General features: G+C 33.7%; 4 protein-coding genes and 2 non-coding genes across 6 annotated transcripts in view; 4 read left to right on the forward strand and 2 right to left on the reverse strand.

The window, feature by feature from the left end:
* Positions 1 to 1,412, forward strand: part of LOC131077638 (photosystem II protein D1-like) — a 114,607-nt gene extending 113,195 nt beyond the window's left edge. Inside the window, exons 3-4 of the mRNA XM_059221996.1 lie at positions 230 to 285; positions 397 to 1,412. Coding sequence (XP_059077979.1) covers positions 230 to 285; positions 397 to 1,204 — 864 coding nt within the window. The 3' untranslated portion in view covers positions 1,205 to 1,412. The remainder of the gene's footprint in view (positions 1 to 229; positions 286 to 396) is intronic.
* TRNAM-CAU (transfer RNA methionine (anticodon CAU)) lies at positions 1,361 to 1,433 on the reverse strand. Its single transcript has one exon. It is a non-coding gene; the product is annotated as a tRNA-Met (tRNA).
* A 284-nt stretch (positions 1,434 to 1,717) lies between these two features.
* TRNAH-GUG (transfer RNA histidin (anticodon GUG)) lies at positions 1,718 to 1,792 on the forward strand. The gene has a single exon. It is a non-coding gene; the product is annotated as a tRNA-His (tRNA).
* Positions 1,793 to 2,375: 583 nt separating this feature from the next.
* Positions 2,376 to 3,350, forward strand: LOC131077608 (light-independent protochlorophyllide reductase iron-sulfur ATP-binding protein-like). Its single transcript, XM_058015129.2, has one exon. It carries the CDS (start codon positions 2,478 to 2,480, stop codon positions 3,348 to 3,350), a length of 873 nt encoding a protein of 290 aa, XP_057871112.2. The 5' UTR covers positions 2,376 to 2,477.
* Positions 3,345 to 5,022, forward strand: LOC131077606 (light-independent protochlorophyllide reductase subunit N-like). Its single transcript, XM_058015128.2, has one exon. It carries the CDS (start codon positions 3,372 to 3,374, stop codon positions 4,740 to 4,742), a length of 1,371 nt encoding a protein of 456 aa, XP_057871111.2. The 5' UTR covers positions 3,345 to 3,371; the 3' UTR covers positions 4,743 to 5,022.
* Positions 5,023 to 5,248: 226 nt separating this feature from the next.
* On the reverse strand, positions 5,249 to 6,467 carry LOC131077595 (NAD(P)H-quinone oxidoreductase subunit J, chloroplastic-like). Its single transcript, XM_058015117.2, has 3 exons — positions 6,059 to 6,467; positions 5,993 to 5,994; positions 5,249 to 5,573 (listed from the first exon to the last, which is right to left on the reverse strand). The coding sequence occupies exons 1-3, from the start codon at positions 6,328 to 6,330 to the stop codon at positions 5,275 to 5,277; spliced, it is 573 nt and encodes a 190-aa protein (XP_057871100.2). The 5' UTR covers positions 6,331 to 6,467; the 3' UTR covers positions 5,249 to 5,274.
* Between the last annotated feature and the right edge of the window lie 21,036 nt (positions 6,468 to 27,503).

Below are 27,503 nucleotides of genomic sequence, written 5' to 3' on the forward strand. Positions count from 1 at the left end.
TTTGTGTGTTGGCAAATTTCTATAATGTTGGAATAAGGTGCTTTTAGGATTATGCGGATATGTTGGAATGAATGTGTCAGACTTGTGCTTGGATATATTGTGTACAAATGTTGTGCGAATATATGGAATCTATCTAGAGGTGTTCTAGATGGAAAACATAGTTGTTGTGTTGTGTTTTTGAAGGACTGATGACTTTCTATTTGGTTTATAAATTGTACAAACATTCTAGGTGATTGCTTTGGTAATTGATATCATCGTGTGGTGGTCTGTCATTGTATTAAATATGTATTAGTAGGATTTATGTATTATAGAGGATGATTATGAAAGATTGATATTTTGATTTCTTTAGGTGGTTGGATGTTTTTGTTGCAAGAGCTATTTTATGTCCATGTTCAGGGAAAATGCAACTATAGGATGTTTCTATCCCATCTGGGAAGCAGCTTCTGTTGATGAATGGCTATACAACGGTGGTCCCTATGAGCTAATCGTTCTACACTTCCTACTTGGTGTAGCTTGCTATATGGGTCGTGAGTGGGAGCTTAGCTTCCGTCTAGGTATGCGTCCTTGGATTGCTGTTGCATATTCAGCTCCAGTAGCAGCAGCTGCTGCTGTTTTCTTGATTTACCCTATTGGTCAAGGAAGTTTCTCTGATGGTATGCCTCTAGGAATCTCTGGTACTTTCAATTTCATGATCGTATTCCAGGCTGAACACAATATTCTTATGCATCCATTTCACATGTTAGGTGTAGCTGGCGTATTCGGCGGCTCTCTATTTAGTGCTATGCATGGTTCCTTGGTAACTTCGAGTTTGATCAGGGAAACTACCGAAAATGAGTCTGCTAATGCAGGTTACAAATTTGGTCAGGAAGAAGAAACCTACAATATTGTAGCTGCTCACGGTTATTTCGGCCGATTGATCTTCCAATATGCTAGTTTCAACAACTCCCGTTCTCTACATTTCTTTTTAGCTGCTTGGCCAGTAGTAGGTATCTGGTTTACTGCTTTGGGCATCAGCACTATGGCTTTCAACTTAAATGGATTCAATTTCAACCAATCTGTTGTTGACAGTCAAGGTCGTGTAATTAACACTTGGGCCAATATCATTAATCGTGCTAACCTTGGTATGGAAGTGATGCACGAGCGTAACGCTCACAACTTCCCTCTGGATCTAGCTGCTGTTGAAGCTAATTCTATAGACGGCTAATCACTCAATCCGATGAATTGTTAGTGTCTTTCAATCCTTGAAAAGCAAAAAAGAAAGCAGTACCAAAACCGAAAGGTTTGGTACTGCTTTTTTCCGTCTAATTTTTCCGTCATAAAACTAAAAGTTATTGCGAGCAGAGCACAATAACTTTTATTGTGCATCCAGCAGGAATTGAACCCGCGACTTCCCAATTATGAGTTGGGTGCTTTAACCATTCAGCCATGGATGCATATTAATAATAATAATAATAATAAGTATCGGCTCAGATCTTAAATTGGATACCCAAAACAACAAACAAATAAAGAAATGTAACCAACTTGCTCGAGAGTTGTATTGAAGGTTATTTATCTTGCAATGCATCACTTTGATGTCCGGTCAGAGCTTGCCAACAGAACTGAAGAGTTCATAACTAACTAATAATATAATAGTTTCATTATTAGTTCATTTTCGGGGCTTAGAACCATTCTTCTTGAAATGGAATGACCGTAGACAGAGACTGTCAATTAGTTTGGGGCGGACGTAGCCAAGTGGTTCTAAGGCAGTGGATTGTGAATCCACCACGCGCGGGTTCGATCCCCGTCGTTCGCCCGGTAAAAAAAATCGACCGGATTCAATTCATTGTGATTTTCTATCATGAATCAAATGATGAGTGATTGACGATACATTATGTTATGTGTATATGTATATACATATAAAAAATGTTATGTATGTATGTTGCTATATACATAAAACAAAATCTAATAATAAAATAGAGATATTTGAAAAAAGAACAAACTGAATCGATGGGAGGATTGGGATCTTTCCAAAACTATTTCCTTGGTTTTGCATCGATTCATTGAAATAACCATACACGACATCACATATAACATAACAAAAGCATTCATTTGGAGGCAGTAACCAAATCGAATCCCAAACCTATCTTCTCCTCTTATCATTTGCCATGCAGTCAATTGGTTTTTTTATTCTATTATTTGAATAAAGAGAACTAAGTTCTTAATTAGCGGGGAGTTCCATCCGCTTCAAATTAATGAATAAAATTGCATTGATCTGGGAATGGAGGAAGGGTCTTTTGCTTGGCTTCCTCCATTTACTCAGGAGAGAATGAGGTTTAAGATGTGAGGGGGCTAAAAAAAAAAAAAACAAAAAAAAAACAATGTCAAACAATGTAACATGCTACAATTATATAATATAAATAAGGCAAAGTTCAACTCAAAATTAGATCAAACGAATCACAAGTTCGGAAGATAAAAAAGAAATAAAAGGAGATGAAAAGATGAAAATAGCAGTTTATGGAAAAGGCGGAATTGGTAAATCAACCACTAGTTGTAATATTTCAATTGCCCTAGCTAGACGTGGCGAAAAAGTGTTACAGATTGGATGTGATCCCAAACATGATAGTACTTTTACTCTGACAGGATTTTTGATACCTACAATTATAGATACTTTGCAGTCCAAAGATTATCATTATGAAGATATTTGGTCCGAAGATGTCATTCATAAAGGTTATGGAGGGGTAGATTGTGTGGAAGCTGGGGGGCCGCCTGCAGGAGCCGGATGCGGGGGATATGTGGTAGGAGAGACTGTGAAATTGTTAAAAGAATTAAATGCATTTTACGAATATGATATAATATTATTTGATGTATTGGGCGACGTGGTTTGTGGAGGTTTTGCTGCTCCGTTGAATTATGCAGATTATTGTGTCATTATTACAGATAATGGATTTGATGCATTATTTGCAGCTAATCGTATTACTGCTTCTATCAGGGAAAAAGCTCGTACACATCCACTGCGATTAGCAGGTTTGGTTGGAAATCGTACATCTAAAAGAGATCTTATCAATAAATATGTAGAAGCCTGTCCAATGCCCGTAATAGAAGTGTTACCTCTTATTGAAGATATTCGAGTTTCGAGAGTAAAGGGCAAAACCTTATTTGAAATGGTTGGATCCGAACCATCACTTAACTATGTATGTGAATATTATTTAGACATAGCGGATCAAATATTGTCCCAACCAGAAGGTATTGTGCCAAAGGAGATTCCAGATCGGGAATTATTCAGTTTGCTCTCTGACCTTTATCTCAATCCTATTGATGAGGGGAAACATAAAAATAATAAGGAAAATTTACTTGGATTTACGACGATTTAATCAACATAGTTATAATCATTTATGTCAGTGAAAATTGATGAAACTCTCACTGTCGAATGTGAGACAGGTAATTATCATACTTTTTGTCCAATTAGCTGTGTATCTTGGTTATATCAAAAGATTGAAGATAGTTTCTTTTTAGTTGTGGGTACAAAGACATGCGGTTATTTTCTGCAAAATGCACTTGGAGTAATGATTTTTGCAGAACCTCGCTATGCAATGGCAGAATTGGAAGAAGGAGATATCTCGGCTCAATTGAATGATTATGAAGGATTAAAAAAACTTTGTATTCGAATAAAAAAAGATAGAGACCCCAGCGTGATCATATGGATAGGTACTTGTACTACAGAGATAATCAAAATGGATTTGGAAGGTATGGCACCCAAGCTAGAATGGGAAATTGGAATCCCAATTCTAGTGGCAAGAGCGAATGGACTCGATTATGCTTTTACTCAAGGAGAAGATACTGTGTTAGCTGCGATGGCACATCGTTGTCCAGAACCGGAATTCTCTGTTCGTGAACGAAAAGAAACTATACAAAATTTTTTCATTTCTCATTCTAGAAAAAAAGAGGAATTGGTTGAATATGCAAATCACCCCTCCTTAGTTCTTTTTGGATCTTTGCCGTCCAATGTGGCTTCTCAACTAAATCTAGAATTAAAACGTCAATCCATCAAGGTATCAGGTTGGTTACCTGCTCAAAAATACACCGATCTTCCATCATTGGGTGATGGAGTTTATGTTTGTGGTGTTAACCCATTTTTGAGCCGGACAGCTACAACTTTGATAAGATGCAAAAAATGTCAATTAATTGAAGCTCCTTTTCCTATCGGTCCAGACGGAACGCGTGCTTGGATTGAAAAGATTTGTCCTATATTTGGTATTGAACCCCAAGGTTTGGAGGAAAGGGAGGAACGGATATGGGAAAGTTTAAAGGATTATCTTGATTTGGTACGTGATAAGTCTGTCTTTTTCATGGGAGATAATCTGCTAGAAGTATCTCTAGCAAGATTCTTAATAAGATGTGGAATGATTGTTCATGAAATTGGCATTCCATATATGGATAAACGATATCAAGCTGCTGAATTATCACTTTTACAAGATACATGTATGAAAATGCGCGTACCAATACCACGAATTGTGGAGAAACCAGATAATTCGAATCAAATACGACGTATACGCGAATTACAACCCGATTTAGCTATCACGGGAATGGCTCATGCTAACCCGCTAGAAGCAAGAGGAATTAGTACTAAATGGTCAGTTGAATTTACTTTTGCTCAGATTCATGGGTTTGCCAATGCAAGAGATGTACTTGAATTGGTTACCCGACCTCTACGGCGTCAGAAAAATTTAGAAGACTTGGGTCCAACCACTTTGGTCAGAAAATAATAAGTTGAAATTCCAGTAATTGAAAATATCAACATATAGATAATTTTGTGAAATAAAGATCCAAATTGATTCAAATTCATATTATTTTGAATGTTATTTGTGGATGTGAGCCACAGCTAATATTGATTTATTTTTACGGGAGATCCCAAAAATGATTTCTATAATCATTTCAAATCTCCCCATGCTTATATGAGAGATATAAGGGTCATTTCTCTCATTTCTAATGTGTGTTACACCACCGATGAACACGAAAACATTATTTATTTTATTTATTAGATGGACTTAGACAAATGTAGAAGTACAAGCATGAGATTATAAAAAAATGGATATGAAAACTTTATTTTGCATAAAAAAATGGAATTCACGAGTAATAGTCATTAATTTTATTCTTTTCTTATATACATATATATTCTATTTTTTTACATGTATCACCTATGTAGATAGATAGACATAGATCTATACATATAGATCTATGTCTACGTGCATAAACTTTTTTCATACTGGGATTTCATTCTTTTTTTTTTTTTTGCACTCAATGAGAATCTTGTATTTCATAAAAATCAGGTGCAATATAGTCTTTGCGTAAAGGCCACCCAATCCAACTTTCTGGCATCAATATACGTTTTAGACATGGATGACTTTCATAAAATATTCCCAACATATCATAAGATTCCCGTTCCTGGAAATTAGCACCTTTCCAAATACGTAGAACAGACGGGATTCTGGGATCTTCCCTTGGGACAAATACTTTTATACACACCTCTTCGGGTTGATCTGCATTATCGTTTATTTTCGTAAGATGATATACACTAGCTAAGGAACCCCCTGGTGCTACATCATAAGCACACTGAGAACAAAGATAATTAAAACCATAAACATATAGAGCAACGGCTATAGAGACCCAATCCTCGGCTTTGATCTGTAATGCTTCTGTGCCTTGGTAATCAAAACCCAAAGGTCTATGAGCTAACTTATGCTTGGCTAGCCAAGCAGATAATCGACCTTGCATTTGATTACTATTTATTGTCAAAGTATCTATATAAGGATTTGACATTTCTAATGGAATTTTTAAAATTTATTTTTTATTTCCTGCTCGTTACTTTTTACTAACGATTATTCATTCGCCAGCAACCTCTCGTATTTTCTTCAAATTTTTTAAAGGGTATGATATCTCTGAAATGGGTTCAGATGTTTTGGGAGTTATCTCTAAAGTCGACTCAAACCGAGATTCATAAGATTGATGAAAAAACTTCTCCTCCTTATTTTCAATAAGAATACTGGATCCAAAATGAAACCTATGTTTTCTAGTGAAATACCTCTTTCCTTGTTGAAACTCGTTTCTATCTTCAGATATTTCTTGAGCTATTTTTTCACGAAGTTTTATTATAGCATCTATAATAGCTTCTGGTTTAGGAGGGCAACCCGGCAAATAGATATCCACAGGAATTAACTTATCTACTCCGCGAACGGTACTATAAGAATCTGTACTAAACATTCCTCCTGTAATAGTACAGGCTCCCATAGCAATTACATATTTTGGTTCAGGCATTTGTTCATATAATCTCACTAAAGAAGGAGCCATTTTCATGGTCACGGTTCCGGCTGTTATAAGTAAGTCGGCTTGCCTAGGACTGGATCTTGGCACCAAACCGTAACGATCAAAGTCGAATCGCGAACCTATTAATGAAGCAAATTCGATAAAACAACAACTAGTACCATAAAGGAGCGGCCATAGACTAGAGAGTCTCGCCCAATTGGACAGATCGTTTAGAGTAGTGGAAATCACTGAATTTGAAGTTGTTTGATCAAGCAAAGATGATTCTGGTCCAAATTGAAAGTTTTAGCTAAAATAGATTGGTATGAATTGACTTATGTGTTTTGGTCTGAACGGTTGTGTGTGGTGAAGTGTAGAATCCCTTTGTAGAGTTTTGGAAGGTGTGTCGACGTGCTGTAAGTATTTACACATCTCTTTTTCATTCTGCATGTGTTGAATAGATTCTTTTGGGGTCGATGGTGAATATACATGGTATAACTTTATAGGCCGACCTTATAAAAAATATTGAAGATCCGATTGATATATAAAGGAAAAATTAATTGCTTAATGAATAAGGTAGTGTAGTATGAGGTGTGACAAATATGAGATGTGGATGTGAGCATGATTCAAGTTTGAAGTGATGTGTGATATGCAAAGTTAATACGAAGTGATGCAAAGGTTCTGGATGTGGTACATTGTAGAAATTAAATTTGGACTAGATGAGTATCAAGTTGTGAATTGTTATATGCGTATTGGTAGATGTATGCGGGAAAAGCGAGTCGATAGAACTCAATATGTGAAAAATGGAGCTCTAGGGAGCCTTGCTCACACACCCACAAGACTTCTTGGTGCAAGCTATGGAGTCATGAAGTATGGCTCAGCTTCCCAAGGATGGTCCCATGGTTCTCTATCTTACACGGTCCCTCAAACCAATGTTTTTGCTCTCAGATCACTGAGCAAAATGGTTTAGGGATGGCAAATGCAAGAACGAGGGATGCTTTTTGTTGATTTAATATGAGATGCATCCTAAACTATGCATGATTCTAGAAATGCAATAAACTAACTATAAGATGACAAGGTTAGTAAACAAACTATCCTAGCATACTATATTAGTTCAATGATTTAAGTTAATGATAATAGAAAGTATTCTAAACATGCATATTTAGACTAATTCCTAGTTAAAAGAGAGGCTAAAATGATGAGCATAAAAATGGTATGAAAGCTTGAATGTATTTGAGCATTAGTATGATACTACAAACTTGGATTATGAAAATGGAGGAATGAGAGCTCTATTTATAGCAAAAATAGGGCAATGGATGGTCAGGATTGAAAGAGTTAATCAAGGATTGAGTTTGAAAGTTGGGGATCCATGTTTTCAATTTGCACCAATGAAATGATGACAAATGTCAACATAGGGTTGAAGGCATTAAATGCCTGAGAAGACTCCATGGTTATCTAGAGGGTAAGGGTTAAGCTTAAGTTAGGCTTACCCATTGGATTAAGAGTTAATCCAAGGATAAACTCTTGTGCAAATGATTAAGAGATAATCATGGTCAAAGCATTAAAGGCTTGATGAGACCCTTGGGTTGGATGAAGGTTAAGTTAGGCAAAAAGTCTCTAACCATGTAAGAGGGTTGAATTAACCATTAATGGTTTGGGAGACTTTGGGGATATTAAGTGGTTGAAGATTTGAAGCCTTTAATGGTTATCAAAGACTTTAAGGTTTTGAGAAGTGACCTCCCCTTGCTTAGGGATGTGACAAAGTTTAGAAGATGGGTTAGGCTAAGTAGAAGCGATTAGAAGAGTCTAGAAGAATTAGGAAGGGGTTTAGGAAGGCAAGTGGGAGATGTAGGATTTTGCAAGTGGATGGAGGGATAATAGGATTTAATTGAAATAAAGTTAATTTAATTCAATTTGGTTGCAATTTGGGGAAATTAAATAAATTAGATTTATTTAATTTAGGATAACTATTTAATTAAATTTGAATTTAATTAAAAGTGGATAGGGGGGATTTAACTGAATAAAATGATTTATTCATTAAATGGGTATAGTGAATTTAATTGAGTAATTTACTTAATTAAATAGAGGAATGTGGATAATTTAATTAAATTGGATTTAATTAAATAGAGAAATGAACATAAAATATTCATTTAGGAATATGGTCATTTTTATACGTCTACAGTAGATGCTATATTCTTATAGTTCAATTTATTATTTTTTTGTATCTAGACAAGTAATTTGTATCTTTCCCTGAGAAGTGGTCTTCAGCTGTGCAAGTCCTCATTTGTATCATGTCCTAAGGTTGTGTGCCTTAGCTTGCAAGTTCATAGTAGTGAGCTCCCTGGATTGTGGCCTAAACCATTGTAAAAATTTAAAATATATATATTGTGAGTTTGATTCTCATTGTGTTTTTTTAATAGTTTGGGATTTCCATATAAAAATCTTGGTGTTCTTGTGTGGATGCTTTTGTTGTTTTAGGTGTTTACTTTCAGGCATATGTGATGAATGATGTTATGAAGACTCAATGGAATGAATGATTTAATCTAATCAAATTTTAGTATATGGTGATTAAATCCCCCTCTCAACATCCTGTAGTGTTCAAAATTACAAGCATACAAATGAAACTTATACATCATTTTCTAACCCCTTTTACATGCCCCTAAACATATGTGCCCATTTTCCCATACAACATGCCTTCTACCATTGTCCAACCTGTCATAGAAAGTCATCATCACTTGTTATAAGAATCTATCGTACAATAATGAATTACATATGTTTCTAAGAGGTTGACACATGGAAAAATATATTTAACAAAGTAGGATCCCTACTTTCCCATATAGGTAAAGATGTATCTTTATCATCCCCCATGTCACCTACGAGCATGGAGATATCTCACTATGCCATGCCACATTAGATAACAAAATATTATGAGAAATAAATTACATTTTAGGTATTAAATAAATAAATACAATGCTAGGAATTACTAATGTTGAGACACAATAATTCCCAATAGTAATGATGCAAGGTATTTAAAAAAAGATTTCCAACTTAGAGCATAGTTAAATTACTAATATTTAAATGTTTGAAACCTCCTAAAAATTTCCTGCCATAGACAAAACAGATTTTGGCATTACCAGACACTTCACTTTTCTCTTTCTCTTCCTCCAAATGTATCAATATATGTCTCTTGTCATTAGATATCACAATATAAGTGTTCCTTCTCCCATCATGAATTGCCTTCCTATCATATTTCCACTGTCTCTCCAACAACAAATGACATACATCCATGGGCATAATATTACATAATACTTCATCATGATAAGATCCAATATGAAATTTCACCCAACATTGTTAACTTACCAATAATTTGTGTTCATCTTGAATCCATGCTATCTTGTAGGGTCTCGAGTGCTTCAGTCTCTTCAAATTCATCTTGGTCACCATCTCTTCTAAAACTAAATTGTCTAGACTACCACTATCAACAATGACACTGCAACAATTACCTTTGAACTTAAGTTTGGTTCTAAATAAACTATTCATTTGTGGTGGCTCCTCACTGATCTATTCTTGCAATAATTCTCTCCTCATCACCAGTGATTCACCCTTCTCTGGTTTCCCAACCAAACTAGGTGATCTAATAGGTTTTTCTTCTACATAGGTTGTCCTCACATTGTGTTCATTTCTCTTACCAATACTCCCTTGATGGCATTCAAATTCTCTTTGTCCTTCACCTCCACTCTTGAAATAGGTTCCTTTGAACAATATTTTCTTGGATCTACTCCCATATTTTTGAAATCCATCTTTGCATAATAAATTGTAGCCTCCTATGTCATTGTGGTAGGTATTATGCAATCTTTTTCTCTGTGCTATGCATTGCCGTCTTTCTAATCATTTTGAATGGGTCTATCTTCTTTGTTTTTCTCAGTGTAGGATCTTCCTTCTTTGCATTGTATTTCAACTAGACTTGAAATCTACTTCTTCTAGACCTTTATCTCTACTCAAACTTCTTATTCAACTTCTCCTCTACCTTTAATGCAAACTGATATACCTCCTCAACCAATGTTATTCTTACCAGATTCAATTCTTCTTGAATATTTTCTCTTAGTGCATTGGTGTACCATGCAAAATTTTCTTTCTTGCTTCACTATGTCTCGCCCTAATGATTAATTTGTACAATTCCTTAGTATACTCCACAAAATTCTCCCTTTGTCTTAGGTTTTGTAGTCTTTTCAGTAACTAAAGCTCAAAATTAGTAGGTATGGATTGGTTCTTTAGTTTTGTTAGTGCCATCCTATCCCATTTTGTAATTTTCTTGTTTCCTCTTCTATTCCTATCCAGTTTAAATCATTTCCACCATAAATAAACATGACCTTTCAACTTGGTTTTTATAAATTTTAGTCTTTCCAAATCTTCAATTCCTCATATTCAAAGTATTCCTCCTTTTCATTTATCCAATCAATCAATTCCTCAAGTTTTAGTTTTCTTGTGTGATTTTGAATTTTAATTTTAGGTCTTCACTAATCTTTGAAATATCTTTCATCATCTTTATTTGATCCATTCTTCTTCTTCTTCTCCAGAATTGTCTTCGACTAGGTTTTGGTCTAATTCATCATCGCTTTCGCCTTCTAGTCTAGGGTTTTTAAGCCTCTCTTTTATCCTCTTCTACAACATCCAATCAGACTCTTGTTTCTCTCATCATTTCCATCATTGCATATATTCTATCAACAAAATTCACTACAATAGGTATTCTCCTCGATGACATCTCCTCCTTGGCTTTGATGCAACTACCCAAATTTGACAATTTGGCTACAAGGTCTCAACTATCTCATAATTGGTGATCAATTGCCAACACTTGTATAATTCCTTAGGTCAATGATCTATTCACCACAAGAAATGCCTCAACTCCACAAGAACTCAAAACTCACTTTGATACCACTTGGTGCAATCACAAATGGAGGGCCCAGAACATCACTATCCAATCGTGCAACATAGAGTCAACACAACAAAAAATTCAATAAGAAATAAGATCAATATATTTATTATCAACAACATCAATTACATCATATGCATTGGTATTCAGAATAACAATGGGCTCATAGGCCTGCCACAAGGCATTACATGTTTACATAGGGTGGATTGGCTTGGTCACAGTCCTAGAGACTGGAGGAACAAAACTTTCAATGTGGAAGTTGTATATCTATGAATCTAACTATTGATCTATGAACTACCTTTTAATGACTATAGGGTGTTATTATATATACTTTACAAGCTTTGAGAAAGATCCTTGTCAGCCTTAAAGGTCTTAAAACCAAAGAATGATGAAACATGTAGGTCGGCCTCAAAATAGATTATAGAAGGAGAAAATGGAATGTGGACTATAGGAAAGCATTCTCCTAGGTACCAAAGGCCTCAAATAATGTTCCAATTAGATTCACATGCCATGGGAAGGGTCCGCAAGTGAACTGGTACCACAAACATAGAATGTATTAGCAACCGAATGAGCTTCTGGACGTGATAAATTGATGGAAATAAAAAGATCTCTGGATATTGTGTAGATAACTACGTTCAGAGTGTGAATCTAGATCCATAATGCATGAAGATAAATATTCGATACAATAGAGAGAAAATGCTAAGATAACTACAAACTAAAATGCAAGAAAAGAAAATGTTTTTTTGTTGATGTGAGATTGCTCGATAAGTAGGGATGCTCTTGCATCATTGTATTATAGGCAAGGACTTGTCACAATATTTATTAATAAAAATATAGAATATATTGTACCAACCACTATTGAAAATATTTATGTCCACTAAAAAATATACAAGTGAAACATAATTGGTTGAGAAACTAATACATTTTGGATCTTCCTTATGAGGGACATGATCACATTTGAATAACTATCATGATGAGATATCAGATATGATCACCTACTCTATTCTTCACATTAAGTGTTACAGATACAAAAATGTTCAAGTTTTATAGAAATTATTGTCAACTAACACAACATTTACAACACAAACCAACAAGAACTGCAAAGATCACATAAATAATAACCCCCATATCACATCTATATATCTACACCAATGACTCAAAATCTTCCACAGAGGGGTCATTGAGAAAATCCTTTGTATAAAAGATTATTGGTATAGATTTAAATCACAACATTGACCTCATCTACATGTGCACATAAATACCATTGGATTCAAATAACACCAAATATGGAGATATTTGACAAGAAAAAACAATATAGAAGAGGAAAGAGAAAGAAGATTATTAGACCCACCATACTATGTCTGAAAGAAACAACACACAACATTAACCATTGCCACTTATGACTATTACTAAACACAAATGCGATCTCTAAAATCCCTCTAATAATTATGAAGATATAATCAATTATTTGCAAAGGCACACAAAATGCAATGGAGAAACATGCCTGTATAGAAATGGTAAAATATAGATACAAAGCTCCATCAAAAGAAATAAATAACTTTGATCTTGGGAAAACAATTACAAACTTTTAAGAAATGATGATAAGTTAGACACATATAATCAACAAATGATTTCAATATGAAAGTTGCAATAATATGTGGCTAAGGAAAAAACAAAAGCAAAGAGTTATGCACAAATTCTACCATGACATAAAATAGCACATCTCTCTCACATACACCATATTACCCGCATTATATTTAAGATCTACAAGAGTGATTGATGTAAGAAGATTGATAACATTTTTTTTTTTTCTATTTCTTATATAGACATATCAAGACATATTCCTGTAGTGTCTTTTTATATTGAAAAATTGACTAGTTTAACATTTTATTGACACATCAAATTTCACAATGACATTGAAAATAACACATCTTTCATATTCCATATCACTTGCACTATATTTCAAATCTAGAATAGAAACTTGATATATTATGTCCCTTATTTACTAATATGGACATATCAGTACATATCCCACCATTGTCTTTCCTTTTGGACTGTTTCAACATTTCAAAGTCTTAAAACTAGTACACCAAATTGGTTGTGACATTGAAAATAACATATCTTGCACATGTAAGTCCCAGTACCATGCTTCATATCTACAAATATGCCAAATTTCAAGTAAATTTTCTTCTTAACATTATGAATAACCCATCTCCCACACCATATTACCTGTACTACACTTCAAATCTACAACAGAATCTTTGATACATTGAATCTATGGAGATTGATTGATGTGTGACCACTGACCATTTTTAATCTTCACTCCGTATATTATATGACCACGTCAAGCACAAATCCCTCCATTGTCTTCTGTAATTAAGATTGACTGAGCAAGATTTGAAAAGCCATAATAAAAAAATCTTCAACCTAGTGTCGCTATCAAAGCAAACATTCATCCTATTCACAAATAAACAAATCCCACCTCAAAAAAAAACCCTAAAAAAAGGTCAAAAAAAGATGCGCTTGCACCCATTTCTTGAGTGGGGGCAATTGTATAACAGCTCAAATACAAAGAATTATTGCAGTGAAGATGCACAATCAAGACTTTGCACACCAAATTCTCCTATAATTTTCATGCCCATCCTTATCATATCTAAAGCAAATCCAAGGCTTGAACTCTCACCATTCAATGCCTTGTACGTTTAACAATGCCCAACTTTGGTGGACGTTCATTGCAATTCCATGGTGGTTGTCCATTCATTCAATGAGAAAGCTCCAACATTAGGAATGTTCTTACGTTCTATTATTGCCCAAAAGCTGCACTGTGTAAAAATGGCGATAAAAAGCTTTCAAAGTCACCGAATTGACAGCTAAAACATAACATCACTATTTAGTGAAAAAAGTTGCAGAAGGACCACCCAAGTAAAACATGCAATAGCTCATTGAATACGACGTAGATACCCAAGTAAAACATGCAATAGCTCGTTGAATACGACGTAGATACCCAAGTAAAACATGCAATAGCTCGTTGAATACGACGTAGATGGAATGCAATTTTGTTGGGTGGGAAAAGACTTTGATTTGGACAAGTATGAAAGAGGATTCGATTTGGCTCTTGTCTAAAGCTGCTTTAGACAAAGATGAAGTGATATTTTCAACCCGGGTTCGAATCGCAGGAAAGGCCTGGTATGTGGGGACTCCATGCTAGCATGCACATGCAAATGTTGTACGGCGCCCGATTGAGAACGTCAACGTAAACAATGGCGACAAACATTCGGTGCTGTTGATGTTTGTAGTGCTAAAATGACACAAATTTCAGACCCACAAGTTTGGCTATTTGGACCAGGTTTTTCAAACTTCTTCCATGATAGATAGAGAGAGAGACAAAGGTGACGGCTGTTTGCCACTCATCTATTTTTAACTAAAGATAAAGTAAGAGACAAAATTGATGGGAATTTACTCTTTTTATTTTATATGCATTCTTATCGATGCAAATTTCTTTGAATGTTGATAAAGATACAGATAAGATTGATGGTCATTCACCATACATAGAATCTTGATAGGACTTTATAGTTTTATAGATATGGAGAGATATAAAAGTGACGGTTGATTGTCATTTTTGTGTATTTTTTTGCTAAAGATAAAGTAAGAGATAAAATTGATGGTAATTTATTGATTTTATATACGTTTTTAATCATTCAAGTTTCTTTGAATATTGATAAAGATAGAGATAAGATTGATGGTCATTTACCACATTTAGAATCTTGATAGAACTTTGTAGATTTATAGATATAGAGAGAGAAAGAGACAAAAGTGATGGTAATTTGTCACTCTTGTGTATTTTTAACTACAGACAAAGTAAGAGACATTATTGATGGTAACACAATTAAATCTAGAAAAACAACAAGAAAAATTGATAATAATTTACACTTTTTAAGGTAATCTTAACTATTCAAATTTCTCTAAATATTGATAAAGCTAGAGATAAGATTGATGGTCATTTACCACACTCATCTATCTTTAACTATAGATAATCTAAGAAACAAAATTGATGAGAATTTATTGTTTTTATTTTATATGTATTCTTATCTATTTGAATTTCTTTAAATGTTGATACAGATAGAGATGAGATTGATGGTCATTCACCACACTTAGAATCTTGATCAGACTTCAAAATTTTTATAGATATAGAGAGAGACATAGAAATGACACTTGTTTGCTACTCTTTTGTATTTTTGACTATAGATAAAGTAATACATAAAATTGATGAGTATTTACACTTTTTATTTTATATGTATTCTTATCTATTAAATTTCTTTGAAAGATAGATAAAATTGATGGTCATTTACCACTATTTAATAGAATTTAACAATTTTATAGATATAGAAAGAGAGGAAAATGACGGTTGTTTGCCACTCTTGTGTATTTTTTACTATAGACAAAGTAAGAGACCAAATTGATGGCAATTTTTTTATTTATATGTATTCTTAGCTATTCAAATTTCTTTAAATATGCATAATATTGATGGTCATTTACCACTCATGATAGAAATATATATATATATATATATATATATATATATATATATATATATAGAGAGAGAGAGAGAGAGAGAGAGAGAGAGAGAGAGAGAGAGAGAGAGAGAGAGAGAGAGAGAGAGAGAGAGAGAGAGAGAGAGAGAGAGAGAGAGAGAGAGAGAGAGAGAGATATGGTCATTTGCCACACTTAGAATCTTGATAGAACTTTATAATTTTAAATAGTGTAAAAAAAATGTTTTTTTATTTTATTATTATGATATTAGATTTTTTAAAGTTATAGAGCGCATGTGGTTGAGTTTCTTTCCCCTATCTTTAATATCTACCTTTATATCTAATAGATGTATGAGAATAAAACAAATTTTGCAAAGTTGTAGATTTTGTATGGATGAGATTCTTTCCTCTATCTTTAATATCTTCTTTAGTATCTAATAGATGGATGAGAATAAAACACAGTACACAAATTAGTTAAGGAAAAAGTAAAGAATTATAGAATAAAAAACAAAATTTCAAATAATAAGAGGATAGAGTATGGATTTAACTTGAGAAGCAATAATGCAACATTTTATTGAAGATTGTATTTAGAAATCTATCTAATGTTGCATGATAAAATTTACAATTATATTTCTTTAATAGACTGCACATTGACTTGCTCTATGTTTTACATCAATTTCATAATTGTAGTATTAATCTTTGCAAGTGTGGGTTCAACCCAAATTTGTGAAATTGTTTTTTGTATTTGTGGTCTATAGGAACTTGCTCAACTCTATTATATGAAATTGAGGTATCTATAGATATCATAATCGTTTATTATGCAAGGGTTAATTTGCTTAGTCAAAACCTTGGAAGTAATTTAATAGTTTTGAGTAGGGATCAAAGACATGCTAAGAAATCATGCAATATATCTCATTTATCCTAGTTACACATAGATGCTAATTATTTTAATGAATTGGTTTTATATAGATTGAATTAGATCAAAATTCATCTAGGTGATGAATAAAATAAATTAGAGATTGTCCTTTTATACAACACCCTAATATGTAAATCACACATTTCGAGCTCAAGGTAGTGAGTAATAGCTACTAGGAAGGGAATAGCACTAGCTAGAATGTAACATAACCATTTCATAACCATGTCTTAAATTTAGATTTATTATCTCTTTTTTAAATGTGCTCTAGATTCAATGGATCATACGTTGATCAAAAGTCTTCATGAATTTTCTAGTCCAGCTTGTAAATTCCTCTCACATTCTCTTACAAATGCCATGATATTTCTTACATATTATAATCTCATAGATTCTTTTGAACATATTACATTGCATTAGATATTGTTACATGACATCACAATACCCCTAACATGTAGTGGAAAGTGCCATCTCAAGTGGCACACTCTTTTCCATGTGTCCACATTAATTAAATATAAAATAAATAATAAATATAAAAATAAGGATTCTTAATGTGTATGCCACCTAATCCCAATATTCTCCAATTTGTGAATGCATTGCAAGAGAAAAATATAATACCAACAATTTGTGAACTACTTACTAAAGCCCAAAAGGCCTATATGCATACTAAACTATTTGAACTTCTCTATTCTCACTAGCTTCATCAAATTATTTGTAATTCTTACCATTGTATTAACTATTTTTGGCATAAACCTCCCATCCTTCAATATGTCATCAAAATATCGATACTAAATGCCAAAATTTTTTGTTTGTTCATGAAAATTGTTCTTTTCCAAGATGATAAACTTTGATTGTCATAGTTAATCTTCATCACTCCTTGACTTGGCCAAAATTTAGATAGAATGACCATAAAAAAATTCAAGAACACTCAAATTACATTGGCACAAGTGGTAATGAAAAATATTAAAAATATTTTTTTTGACATTTTCTAGGTTTTAGTAATTTGTATTTTCAAAGGCCTTCGAAGTATAATTTGGGGTGGAAACTATTTTTGGCTCCTTAAATTGAATAGAATATTGGTTTATTAAAGGGACCAAAACTAGAGCCCTTGGATATCTTTCCAATAGTGTAAATGGTTTTAGATTTCAAGCACCAAGGGAAAGTTTATGACCTTGCAAAGTTAGAGCAATAAAATATATAGTACTTTTTTTATATTTTTGAATTTTTATTTTAATTGTCCACATCTAAATTGTTCATTTTGAATGCCAAAGGGATATGGTAACTCTAGAAATTCTTTGAGAACTATATAATCTAATTTTTAAAAGCTAATAAACTACCTTTTTGAGATGCATACATCTCTTTGTGAAGTATATAAACTAATTTTTTAAAGTTGATAAACTAATTTCATTGTGAATGGTCTACAATACTACATGTTGTATGCTAGGTTTTGCAGTTTGAATTCAAAATTTGGATCACAAAATATTTGAAGCTATATTGTCTCTTTATAGGCACACTTAGCTTCCATATACTTTTTCTCTATATTATGGAAAAAGTGGTCACACCATGTTTCTTATTCAATTGATTAGACCACTAGATATGATAAATATATTGGCACTAACTTACCTAATTTTATCCACAAATCCTTCCTAATTTGAGTATAAAAATTTATAAAGTTACTCCATTGAGTAATTTATGTGACCTATAGAACCTCTATAGGTGTCACCACCACAATTATAGGTATTATTGAGAGAAGATATGGTACATCTATAGTTTGGTTGCATGTGAATATAAAACCTCTATAAGTTGGTTGTAGGTGAATTGTTGTACCACCTTGATGCAAAAATAATTACTCTATAGTTCTTTAAAATATCTATGGACTCTCTTAAGAAATCCAAGGTTGCCTATAAAATATCCATGGACTCTCTTAAAAATAATTACTCTATAGTTCCTCACCAAGGTTGTCTATAAAATAGCTTAATAAATCCAATACTTGAGTAATGCCTACTTTTGTTTAGACTATAGCACAAATAAGGCTTCCAAACACACTAACTCTAAATATATGAGTCATTTCCTTATCTCACTGGGTTTGGAGAGAGTTCTCAAATTATTTATTCCCATATAAATAAGAAAATCACTTATTTGTGATCTTCCATATTGAGATGATACAAAATATAATCAACATACTTTCATTGATTCTAACATAGCGTACTATTAGCTATATCCCATTTGATTGAGATATATATAAGATAAACTTAGTTCCCCCCAAATATATTATCTAAAATTATGAGAAAAGTTAATATTTCAAATCCTTCATCATATTTTTATTGCTACCAAATATAAACATATCATTGGCACACAAATGATAATAATAAAATGATCAATATGGGTGAGTGCACCAAGATGGTGTCTTAAGTTGCCACTTTTTTTTGAAATAAATTTTTCTGAACTTTTGATGAGAAATTGAAGATATATACACTCAAATTCGAAGATGCAGCAAGAACAAGAGTTGAAGTACTTTGAATCTAATTTCTAAATTGCCAATTTATTTTGAAAATGGTGGAGATTGAGGGTTTCAAAAAGGGGCACCACATTTATTGGTCCTATTTTTATTAGAAAAACATAACATAGCACCAAATGTGGTGCCCCTAGTAAACTGTTAACCTTTTTTTTAGAATTTTGAAAATCGCTCTGGGTAAGTGCACAAAGATGGTGGTCAAAAAGTGGGGTATAAGTGGACACTTTTTTCTGAAATCAGGTGAACCTGAACTTAGAGGCAAAATTTGAAAGTCATCCACTCAAGATATGAAGATAATCAAAGAACAAATATTGTAGTACTCTGAATCTATTTTCCACACTACTAAACTTTTTCAAAATTGGATAATATTAAGGGGTCAAATCCTTTGTGCACGAAAAACTGACCCTATTTTTTTTTCTGAAAAACATAACATAGTGTCTGACGTGCACATCAAAAAAGTCATAGTTAGATTTAGTATTTTGACAAATCCTTTGGCAGAAAGATAGTTAAGAGTGAGCACTAGAAGATGTGTATTTTTTTGTAATTTTTTGTTGAGTATTTTTTTTTTAATGATTTTTCCAATCAAGCACATCCTGAAAATTCGGTACCTGTTCGTGCGTGAAGCATAAGTTGCACTAAACAAATCAAAAATACAATTTTTAAATTTTTTTTTGTAAAGAACCAAGTGCACTACAATAATATATAAAGGTTTTTAAATTTGGATACGTATATCAAAAGTTATTCAAAAAATGGTGCACCTATGTCTATGAGAACTATGGAGACACTAGTAAAAGAAATTCAATAATAATATGTTATTGTTGTTCAAATTGAAAAAAAATTATATGGTTAGAAATCTTAGAAGATGGGTGAAAATATGGTGGCAATTTTAGAAATACCCACTTTATGAAGTGTAAACCTGATGATGACAAAGTTGATAAACCAAGTTGATAAAATAAAACACGTGAAAAATGAGAGAAATGGAGGGAAATCAAACTTCCAATCTGTAGCTTTGTCATCTAGGCCTATTTCCAAGCCTGAAGAGTCAAAAGCGCGTACGGGGTACTTATGGTTTAAAAAGCGCGTACAAGGTATGTATAGTGTAAGCGACGCATACGCGCTATTTTTACTATAAACAGCACGTGCGCACTATTGTATAATATGATATTCTATGTATAATATGTGTATATACATATAATATATGTAATATAATATGTGTATAATATGACATTGTATATATAATATGTTTATATACATATAATATATTAAACATATATATACACATGTAAGTGTATCGTCTCTCCCTCTCAAACACATACAAGGTCTCTCTCTCTCTCTCTCTCCCTTCCTCCATACCCCATCCCTCTTTCTCTTCTTCTCTCCCTCCATACGCCACTGCAACTGTATTTGCACTTCTATAGAAGTAAGTGAATTTATTTCTTATCTGCAACTTCCTCTTTGATTTTTATCATGTATTCTCTCCCTCCCTCTACCTCTCCCTTCCCCCCATGTTCTCTCCCTCTCTCCCTCTCTCTCCCTCTCACCTCTCCTCTCCCTCTCTCTCCCTCTCCCCTCTCCTCTCCCTCTCTCTCCCTTCCCCCCCTCTTCTCTCCCTCTCTCCCTCTCCCTTCCTCCATACCCCTTCCATAACTTTTTTAAGGCTTAGTAGCATGTACGCGGTACTTATTACTCATAAGCATGTACGGGGTACTATTCCCATTATTCGATACCCTGGGATAACATTTTTAGGCTTAGTAGTGTGTACACGCTACTTATCAGCCCAAAATGGGAGAAAAGAATACCGTTGGGCTTGTCAATATTTTATGGTCTAACAGCACGTACATGGTTATCAATGTAGCGCGTATGTGGTTTATAGACATAGTTTTAGTTGCCCAAGAGCCTCAACGACCTCAAAAGAAGTTTTTGAGGTCGTTGAAGGCCCCACTGGAACTGTGTCTGCACTTCTATCACTGTTGTATACATAAAAGTAAGTGAATTTTTTGTTTTTGCATGATTTCAAATGATTGAATTGTTGTTTTTATTAGTTTTTTGTTTTTGCATGGTTTCAAATGATTAAATTGTGATTGTTTAATAGTTTGATTCCAAAAAATAGTGATAAGATGCATACTTATGGTTATTTATTTATTTTTCAACTTTTCTTTACATATATATGTAATATGATTCTATTTAGGTCAACCAATCTCAACCATGGGAAAGAACAAGCGAGGAATGATGGAACAACGAGAGGCTCAAAAGGAAAGACAAAGGCAGCGTATGGAGAAATTGCGTGACATAAGAACAATGGGAGAAGAAGGTATGTCAACCTCAACATCTCAATTCGATTTACCAAACGAATATAATGCACCTAATGCAATTGAAGAAGAAACATTTGATAATTTACCGTTTGAACCTAATGCAATTGAAGAAGATACCGCATTGAATAATCAATTAAATGATGAACATATTACACCTTCTCTACTTGATGAATTGAATGTACATAATGCACCGATGTTAACACCTCCTAGAATCATTCATAGGAAACCAAAGTATCTAATTGACATTGACGAGAATATATTGAAGTCAATGCCCAATAAAATGAATGAACGAACTTGTAGGAAAATGGTTAAAAGAATATGGCAAAACTATTTTAAAAACTTAAATCAAACCGCAAGATGTCAATTAATTGTTCAAATGATTAAAAATTTGAATTTTAGAGAGACAATGAAAATTCTAGGCCTAAGATCATCTGAAAGTAACAATGAAAGAACTATTGTCAGAAATCTATTTGATGCATATCAATCTATTGGTTAAAAATAGCATAGTAAAGATTCTAATGCTACTCGACATGTCATTACATCAACCATAATGAGCAAGAAAATAAAAAAGGATCATTTGATAAGCAAAACAAGTAAGTCATTAAATGTTAGAACAACAACATTAAGTAAAGCATTAAAGAGGCAAGAACAAATAGAGGAACCTAACAATAATTCTCTTTGGGCATTCTCGGGTAGACTACCATGCAAAGACAAGGTTGTTGTAGATGCACTAAAAACATTAATTGGAAATTTTTGGCATGACAACACAAGAGTATCGCCCAACCAAAGAGATATTGTTAGAAGGCGAATTGGGTCTAAAAATTGTGAGCCACATGTGAAACACTATTTGGATATGACTCAAACTAAATTTTATGAAAGATTCCTTCAAAAGTTTCCTCAAATAAAAATTTCTCAAAGATTTTTTGAAATGGCAAAACCTTTTTATATTAAGATTAATCATGTATGCACCACGTGTTGTTGTAGGATGCATATTGAATTTTCCATGTATTATGATATTTTTTGTCATATTTGTTCTACTTTGCACACTAACGATGTTTTGCAGGAATGTAATATACAAGCACCTCCTAAGTCGGCAAGAGAATTTATTTCTAGTGTGTTATGTAATAGACATGATGGTTGCATTTATTATAAGATGCCTTGTTTGGAAGGTTCTTGTGCTATATGTGATGGTTTGCAACGTTTACCAAGATGCATACATTTGGAGAGCACACATGAAATTGGTACGAAACTAGTTTCTTTCGGAAAATACAAGACAGTCACATGTGGAGTTAAAGATGGAAAAGATTTGAAGAGATGTGAGCTAGTGAAAAATGATATATGTATAGCTCAATTTATGAAAATGTTTCAAGAGAAACTAGTTTATGAGTACATAATGCATACACATAGAGCTCGATGGTTAGATGAGCAATTCAAGTTGTGTAAGGACACATTTCCTCTTGGCACCATTGTCTCTATCGTTGATTTCGTTGAAAATTATACACTACAACCTCAAAATGAAGCGCAATCCATGTATTATCACTCTACACAAGTTTCTATTTTTGTACACATAACATTTATGCATGCAGATGATAGCACAGAGGAGGATAGAAAGGTTGTAAGAGAGTATCACTTCTACATAAGTGATGATCGTACTCATTCATTGGAGTTTGTACAAGGATGCTTTAAAGTTTTCTATGATAGTTTAAGGGAAAGGAACATACGATACAACCGACACTTAATATGGTCAGATAATTGCACCGCAGAATTCAAGAATGCAAGGATGTTTTATTGGTTGACAAGGATGCATGTGACAAGCGGTGTACAACATTTTTGGAATTTCACTGAGGTTGGACATGGTAAGGGAGAGCACGATGGTGCAGGAGCATGTGTGAAAAGAGCCCTAGCCAGGGAAGAATTGAAGTATGAAGGTGGTGGTGAGTTGGTAGATGCAGAAACAATTGTGCGATGGTGTAAGTCTACGATGGGTCCAGGTAATCCAGGTACGTCATTGGTTCATAGATATTTTTGGTTGATTACTAAATCTAACATTGAAAACTATCTAGATTGTTGTATAGTTGCAGGATTGAGTGACATGCACTCATTTATGAGTTCAAATTCAAGTTCACTGGTAATTTTTACGAGATAGATGGTATGACTCTTGACGTTCTGGTGCTTTGGGATGCACGACAGGGGCATGCCTAGCATAAACCTGCCCACCCGGACACACTCGCGAAGTCGGTTTGTGCACATGAGGAACAAAATTTGACCATTGCTAGCGTGAGGGTGCTCTCGCACCAAACACATTGTTGTTTAAATTCATATTGTCGATTTTTGTTATTTATATTCATATTGTTAATTACATATGCAAATATTCATTTAAATTTATAAAAGGGCAGCCACCAAATACAACGAATACACAATAATGAACTGAATACAAGGAGTTTTGTAGGGTTAATTCAACATTTTAGAAATTTTATCAAATCATATTCCACGATTGCAATGCTTTATATCATATATTTTTGTTGTTTATATTCATATTGTTGATTACATATGCAAATATTCATTTAAATTTATAAAAGGACAACCACAAAATACAATGAATACAAAATAATGAACTCATTATACATTTATTGGATCGAATATCGATATTTATATATATAAAAAAAGGCATGTTTGCCAAGTCAATACAAGTATTACAAAAATGTGGCATATGCCATGTCCAAATCGATATACAATAAAAATGTAGAATATATCTACATGTATTGGTCATTCTATGACCAAAACTAACATTATATGATCCTAAACTTGTGGTGGATCATCAAAATCAAGCCTCTTCGGTGCAGTACGCGGCTCTGTAGATGGTTGCAAAACCACAATTCAAAAGCCAAGTTAGAATTATTTTGTAGAAAATAGTTCATAATTAACATCATAACTATGCATTTAACTTTAATTCCTTTGCAATTGAAATGTAGATTACCTCATTGGCTGATCTAGGAGCTAATGTCTTCGCTCTCTTCTCCTTGTCACTCTTAGGAGTTTTCTTGAAGACATACTTAAATTGATCCACGTTATGGCCGTACCACGAAGGAGTCTATTGTAGATTAAATGTACAATTAATACAATGTACTAACATAAATATATCAAAAACACTTAAAAGCTATAATATAGAGAACAATGACGTACCCGTGCCCGAGATGCTTCTCCAATGGACTGAGGATGGCTCACCATCGATGTAGAAACTGATGCTATTACCTATACAAAAAATGTACAAAGATTAAATACAATTAATATAATGATAAGTATTGAAGGTTGAAAACAATTAATTTTACATATCAAACAAAAGTGTACCGGACCCTGAGATGCTCCTCTAGTGCAAGGAGGAGGGTTCACCATTGATGAAATAGGTATGGATATTTCCTGTATGAAAATATTATAAGATTATAATATATCACAAGTTCACATGTACGCGTGCATATAATCATGAAATCAAGAAAATAAAGTAGAGATACATACCTCTGCCCTCTCTTGAACCGTGGGCAAATAGGTGCATTCAACATATCCACAAAGCTCAATGGCCATTGTACATGTAAAATAGACAAAAAACACTAATCAATCTACAAACCCCAACTAATACTTGATTTCAATATTTTCAAACAATTGTACAACTAAAAATGTGTTCAATTACCTTCTTCACATGTTTTGGCATCTTCGAGGAATTCTTTTTCTTAGGACAAGCCCTAGACGTGGAGGGGGTACCCTAAAAACACAAAATTAACATGAGATATTAGTACAAATAATAAATTAAACATAATTTTAAAAATCTAAAATGAAATGACTTGCATATTCCATCAAGACAATACATAAAAAGAGTTGTACAAAATATCATACCGTATAGCCTTGTAGGCCAAAATCGATTGCTGAGAGTGTGATGTCATCAATCTGGGACATTTCATCCCCTGTCAACACCTACAAACCAGAAATTAGACCAAGCATTAAAGATAGTTAGTATATCTTGTATTTTTTTGAATTCAAAGTGTATTATTCTATTTTAACATGTTACAAAATTTATACCTCAGGCGTCAAAGTTGCAGCTATGGTAACTGGGGGAGGTGTATGGGATACTGCTGCTGCATCCTAAAATGCATATTATTTGTCTCAGTTTAAATCGATGTATAAATGAAAATTCATTTATGTAATTACAAAATTAAAGTGATTGATAAATAAAATGTTATGAATTCAAATCAACACACCTGTGTCTGTGGCTCATGGGCAAACACCATGTCCATCAACTCATCAGTCAGCGCGACATCCTCAACCATGTGAGCCTGACATCTACAACCGCAAATCGTGCATAGATGATATGAGTATCCATCTGCACTGGCTGCATCATCTATCCTAGAGCATATCCCTGAGCAACTGACACACATATGCTCGATGGGCTCTCTGTTGCCCTCTAACGGCTCATCATCCAATACAATAGGGTGTGCTAATGATGTCCCATGCTGGATGATGGCAACGGTCAATGCTGTGGTCGCCTAAAGAATCTGTAGCTCCATCGACTCTTTCAACTCTAATGGGACAACCTGATGCACCTTGGGTTTGGGTGCTAGGGGGCGGCGACTCTCCGTAGCTAATCGTCTACGGGCTCTAGGTCTTTCTTGGGCAGAGCCACCACCTCTACCATGAAACTCTCTCATGTCAAAATAATTTGGGCACACATTGAGCACAAACTCACAATATATTTTTCTCAAAAAATATAATGGCACCTCATAATTATTACAAGGTGGATCATCAAAGACCATCCACCACCTCTGCCAAAAAAGATTCTTCATCTACACATTGGTACACCAATGTATGGGAAACCTCTTTGCATTAGGAGGTAATGACTAACCAGTTTTGGGGTCAATAAAAAGGGCACATATTTGTTGTTTAGAAATATTTTTGTTTTTAACTCCATCGTATGATAGCCCATTGGCATAGAATTGACGACACCTATCCCTAAAGCTTCCCCATTTGGTAATTTTTGTGGAAACAACTATGGCACCACTAGCTAATGTTTCTAGGCTAGTGGCAAGGGATTGATGATGGTAAAGTTCAGAAGTTTTCAATTTTACAATCAATCTATTGATTTTAGATGTATTTTGTCCTAACCGATTAATTAATTCTTCCTATGTTTCGGTTGTGCTGTCAAAAGGAGGAATTGGGGGTTGTTCTTGTGTGTTTTCAGGAGGTGCATTTGGTTGGTCTTGTGGGTTTTTAGGAGGTGCATTTGGTTGTTCTTGTTCTGGATTAGAAGAATCTGGTTTTTGAAACAAAAAATGAAAAAACCTAATCAAAAGTAATGAAATTAAATTCAAAATGTAAAACAAATTGCATAAACTAGAAAGAAAGACAAAAATAAACAAAAACTAACCTTGATCCATAGCCTGGAGGACAAATTTAGCACCTCGTTCATGGTTTAGGTTAGAAAATGGGAAAAAAACAAAGTAAAAAATGCGCTTTACGGGTAAATGAGACCCAATTTTTTTTAAAAACTTTTTTTACCAGGCACCGCGTACGCGCTAATTTTCCTATAAGCAGCGCGTATGCACTAATTTTCCTAGGCGTAGCATGTAGGCATTCAGTTTCCTAAAAGTAGCGCATACGTGCTACCTTTTCTAGGCTCGGGAAGAACAAACCTAAGTGTGTACGCAGGAATTTGAAATTTTAAAACCGTGTACACGCTGCCTATTTTTCCAAGTTTTTTTTGGGTGGTGTCCACTTTTCTGATCACCATCTTTGTGCACACGCCCCTCTGGTGATAAACTAACTAACACCATGTGGTTTATGCTAATTTTTTTGGCCAACTCTTTTATGAATATATGATTTTTTACAAATTTTGAAAGTTGGACACATCTTGAAAAATAGAAATTTGAGCATGCTCCTCCCTATTTTTTTTGAAAACTAATCAATTTTTTTTCAATACATTTAGAATGGTGTCTAGTTTCTAATTTGTTTCAAGAATCTGATAAATGAGTACAAAAAACTATGC

This window comes from Cryptomeria japonica, chromosome 6 (assembly GCF_030272615.1).
Source record: "Cryptomeria japonica chromosome 6, Sugi_1.0, whole genome shotgun sequence".
NCBI lineage: Eukaryota > Viridiplantae > Streptophyta > Pinopsida > Cupressales > Cupressaceae > Cryptomeria > Cryptomeria japonica.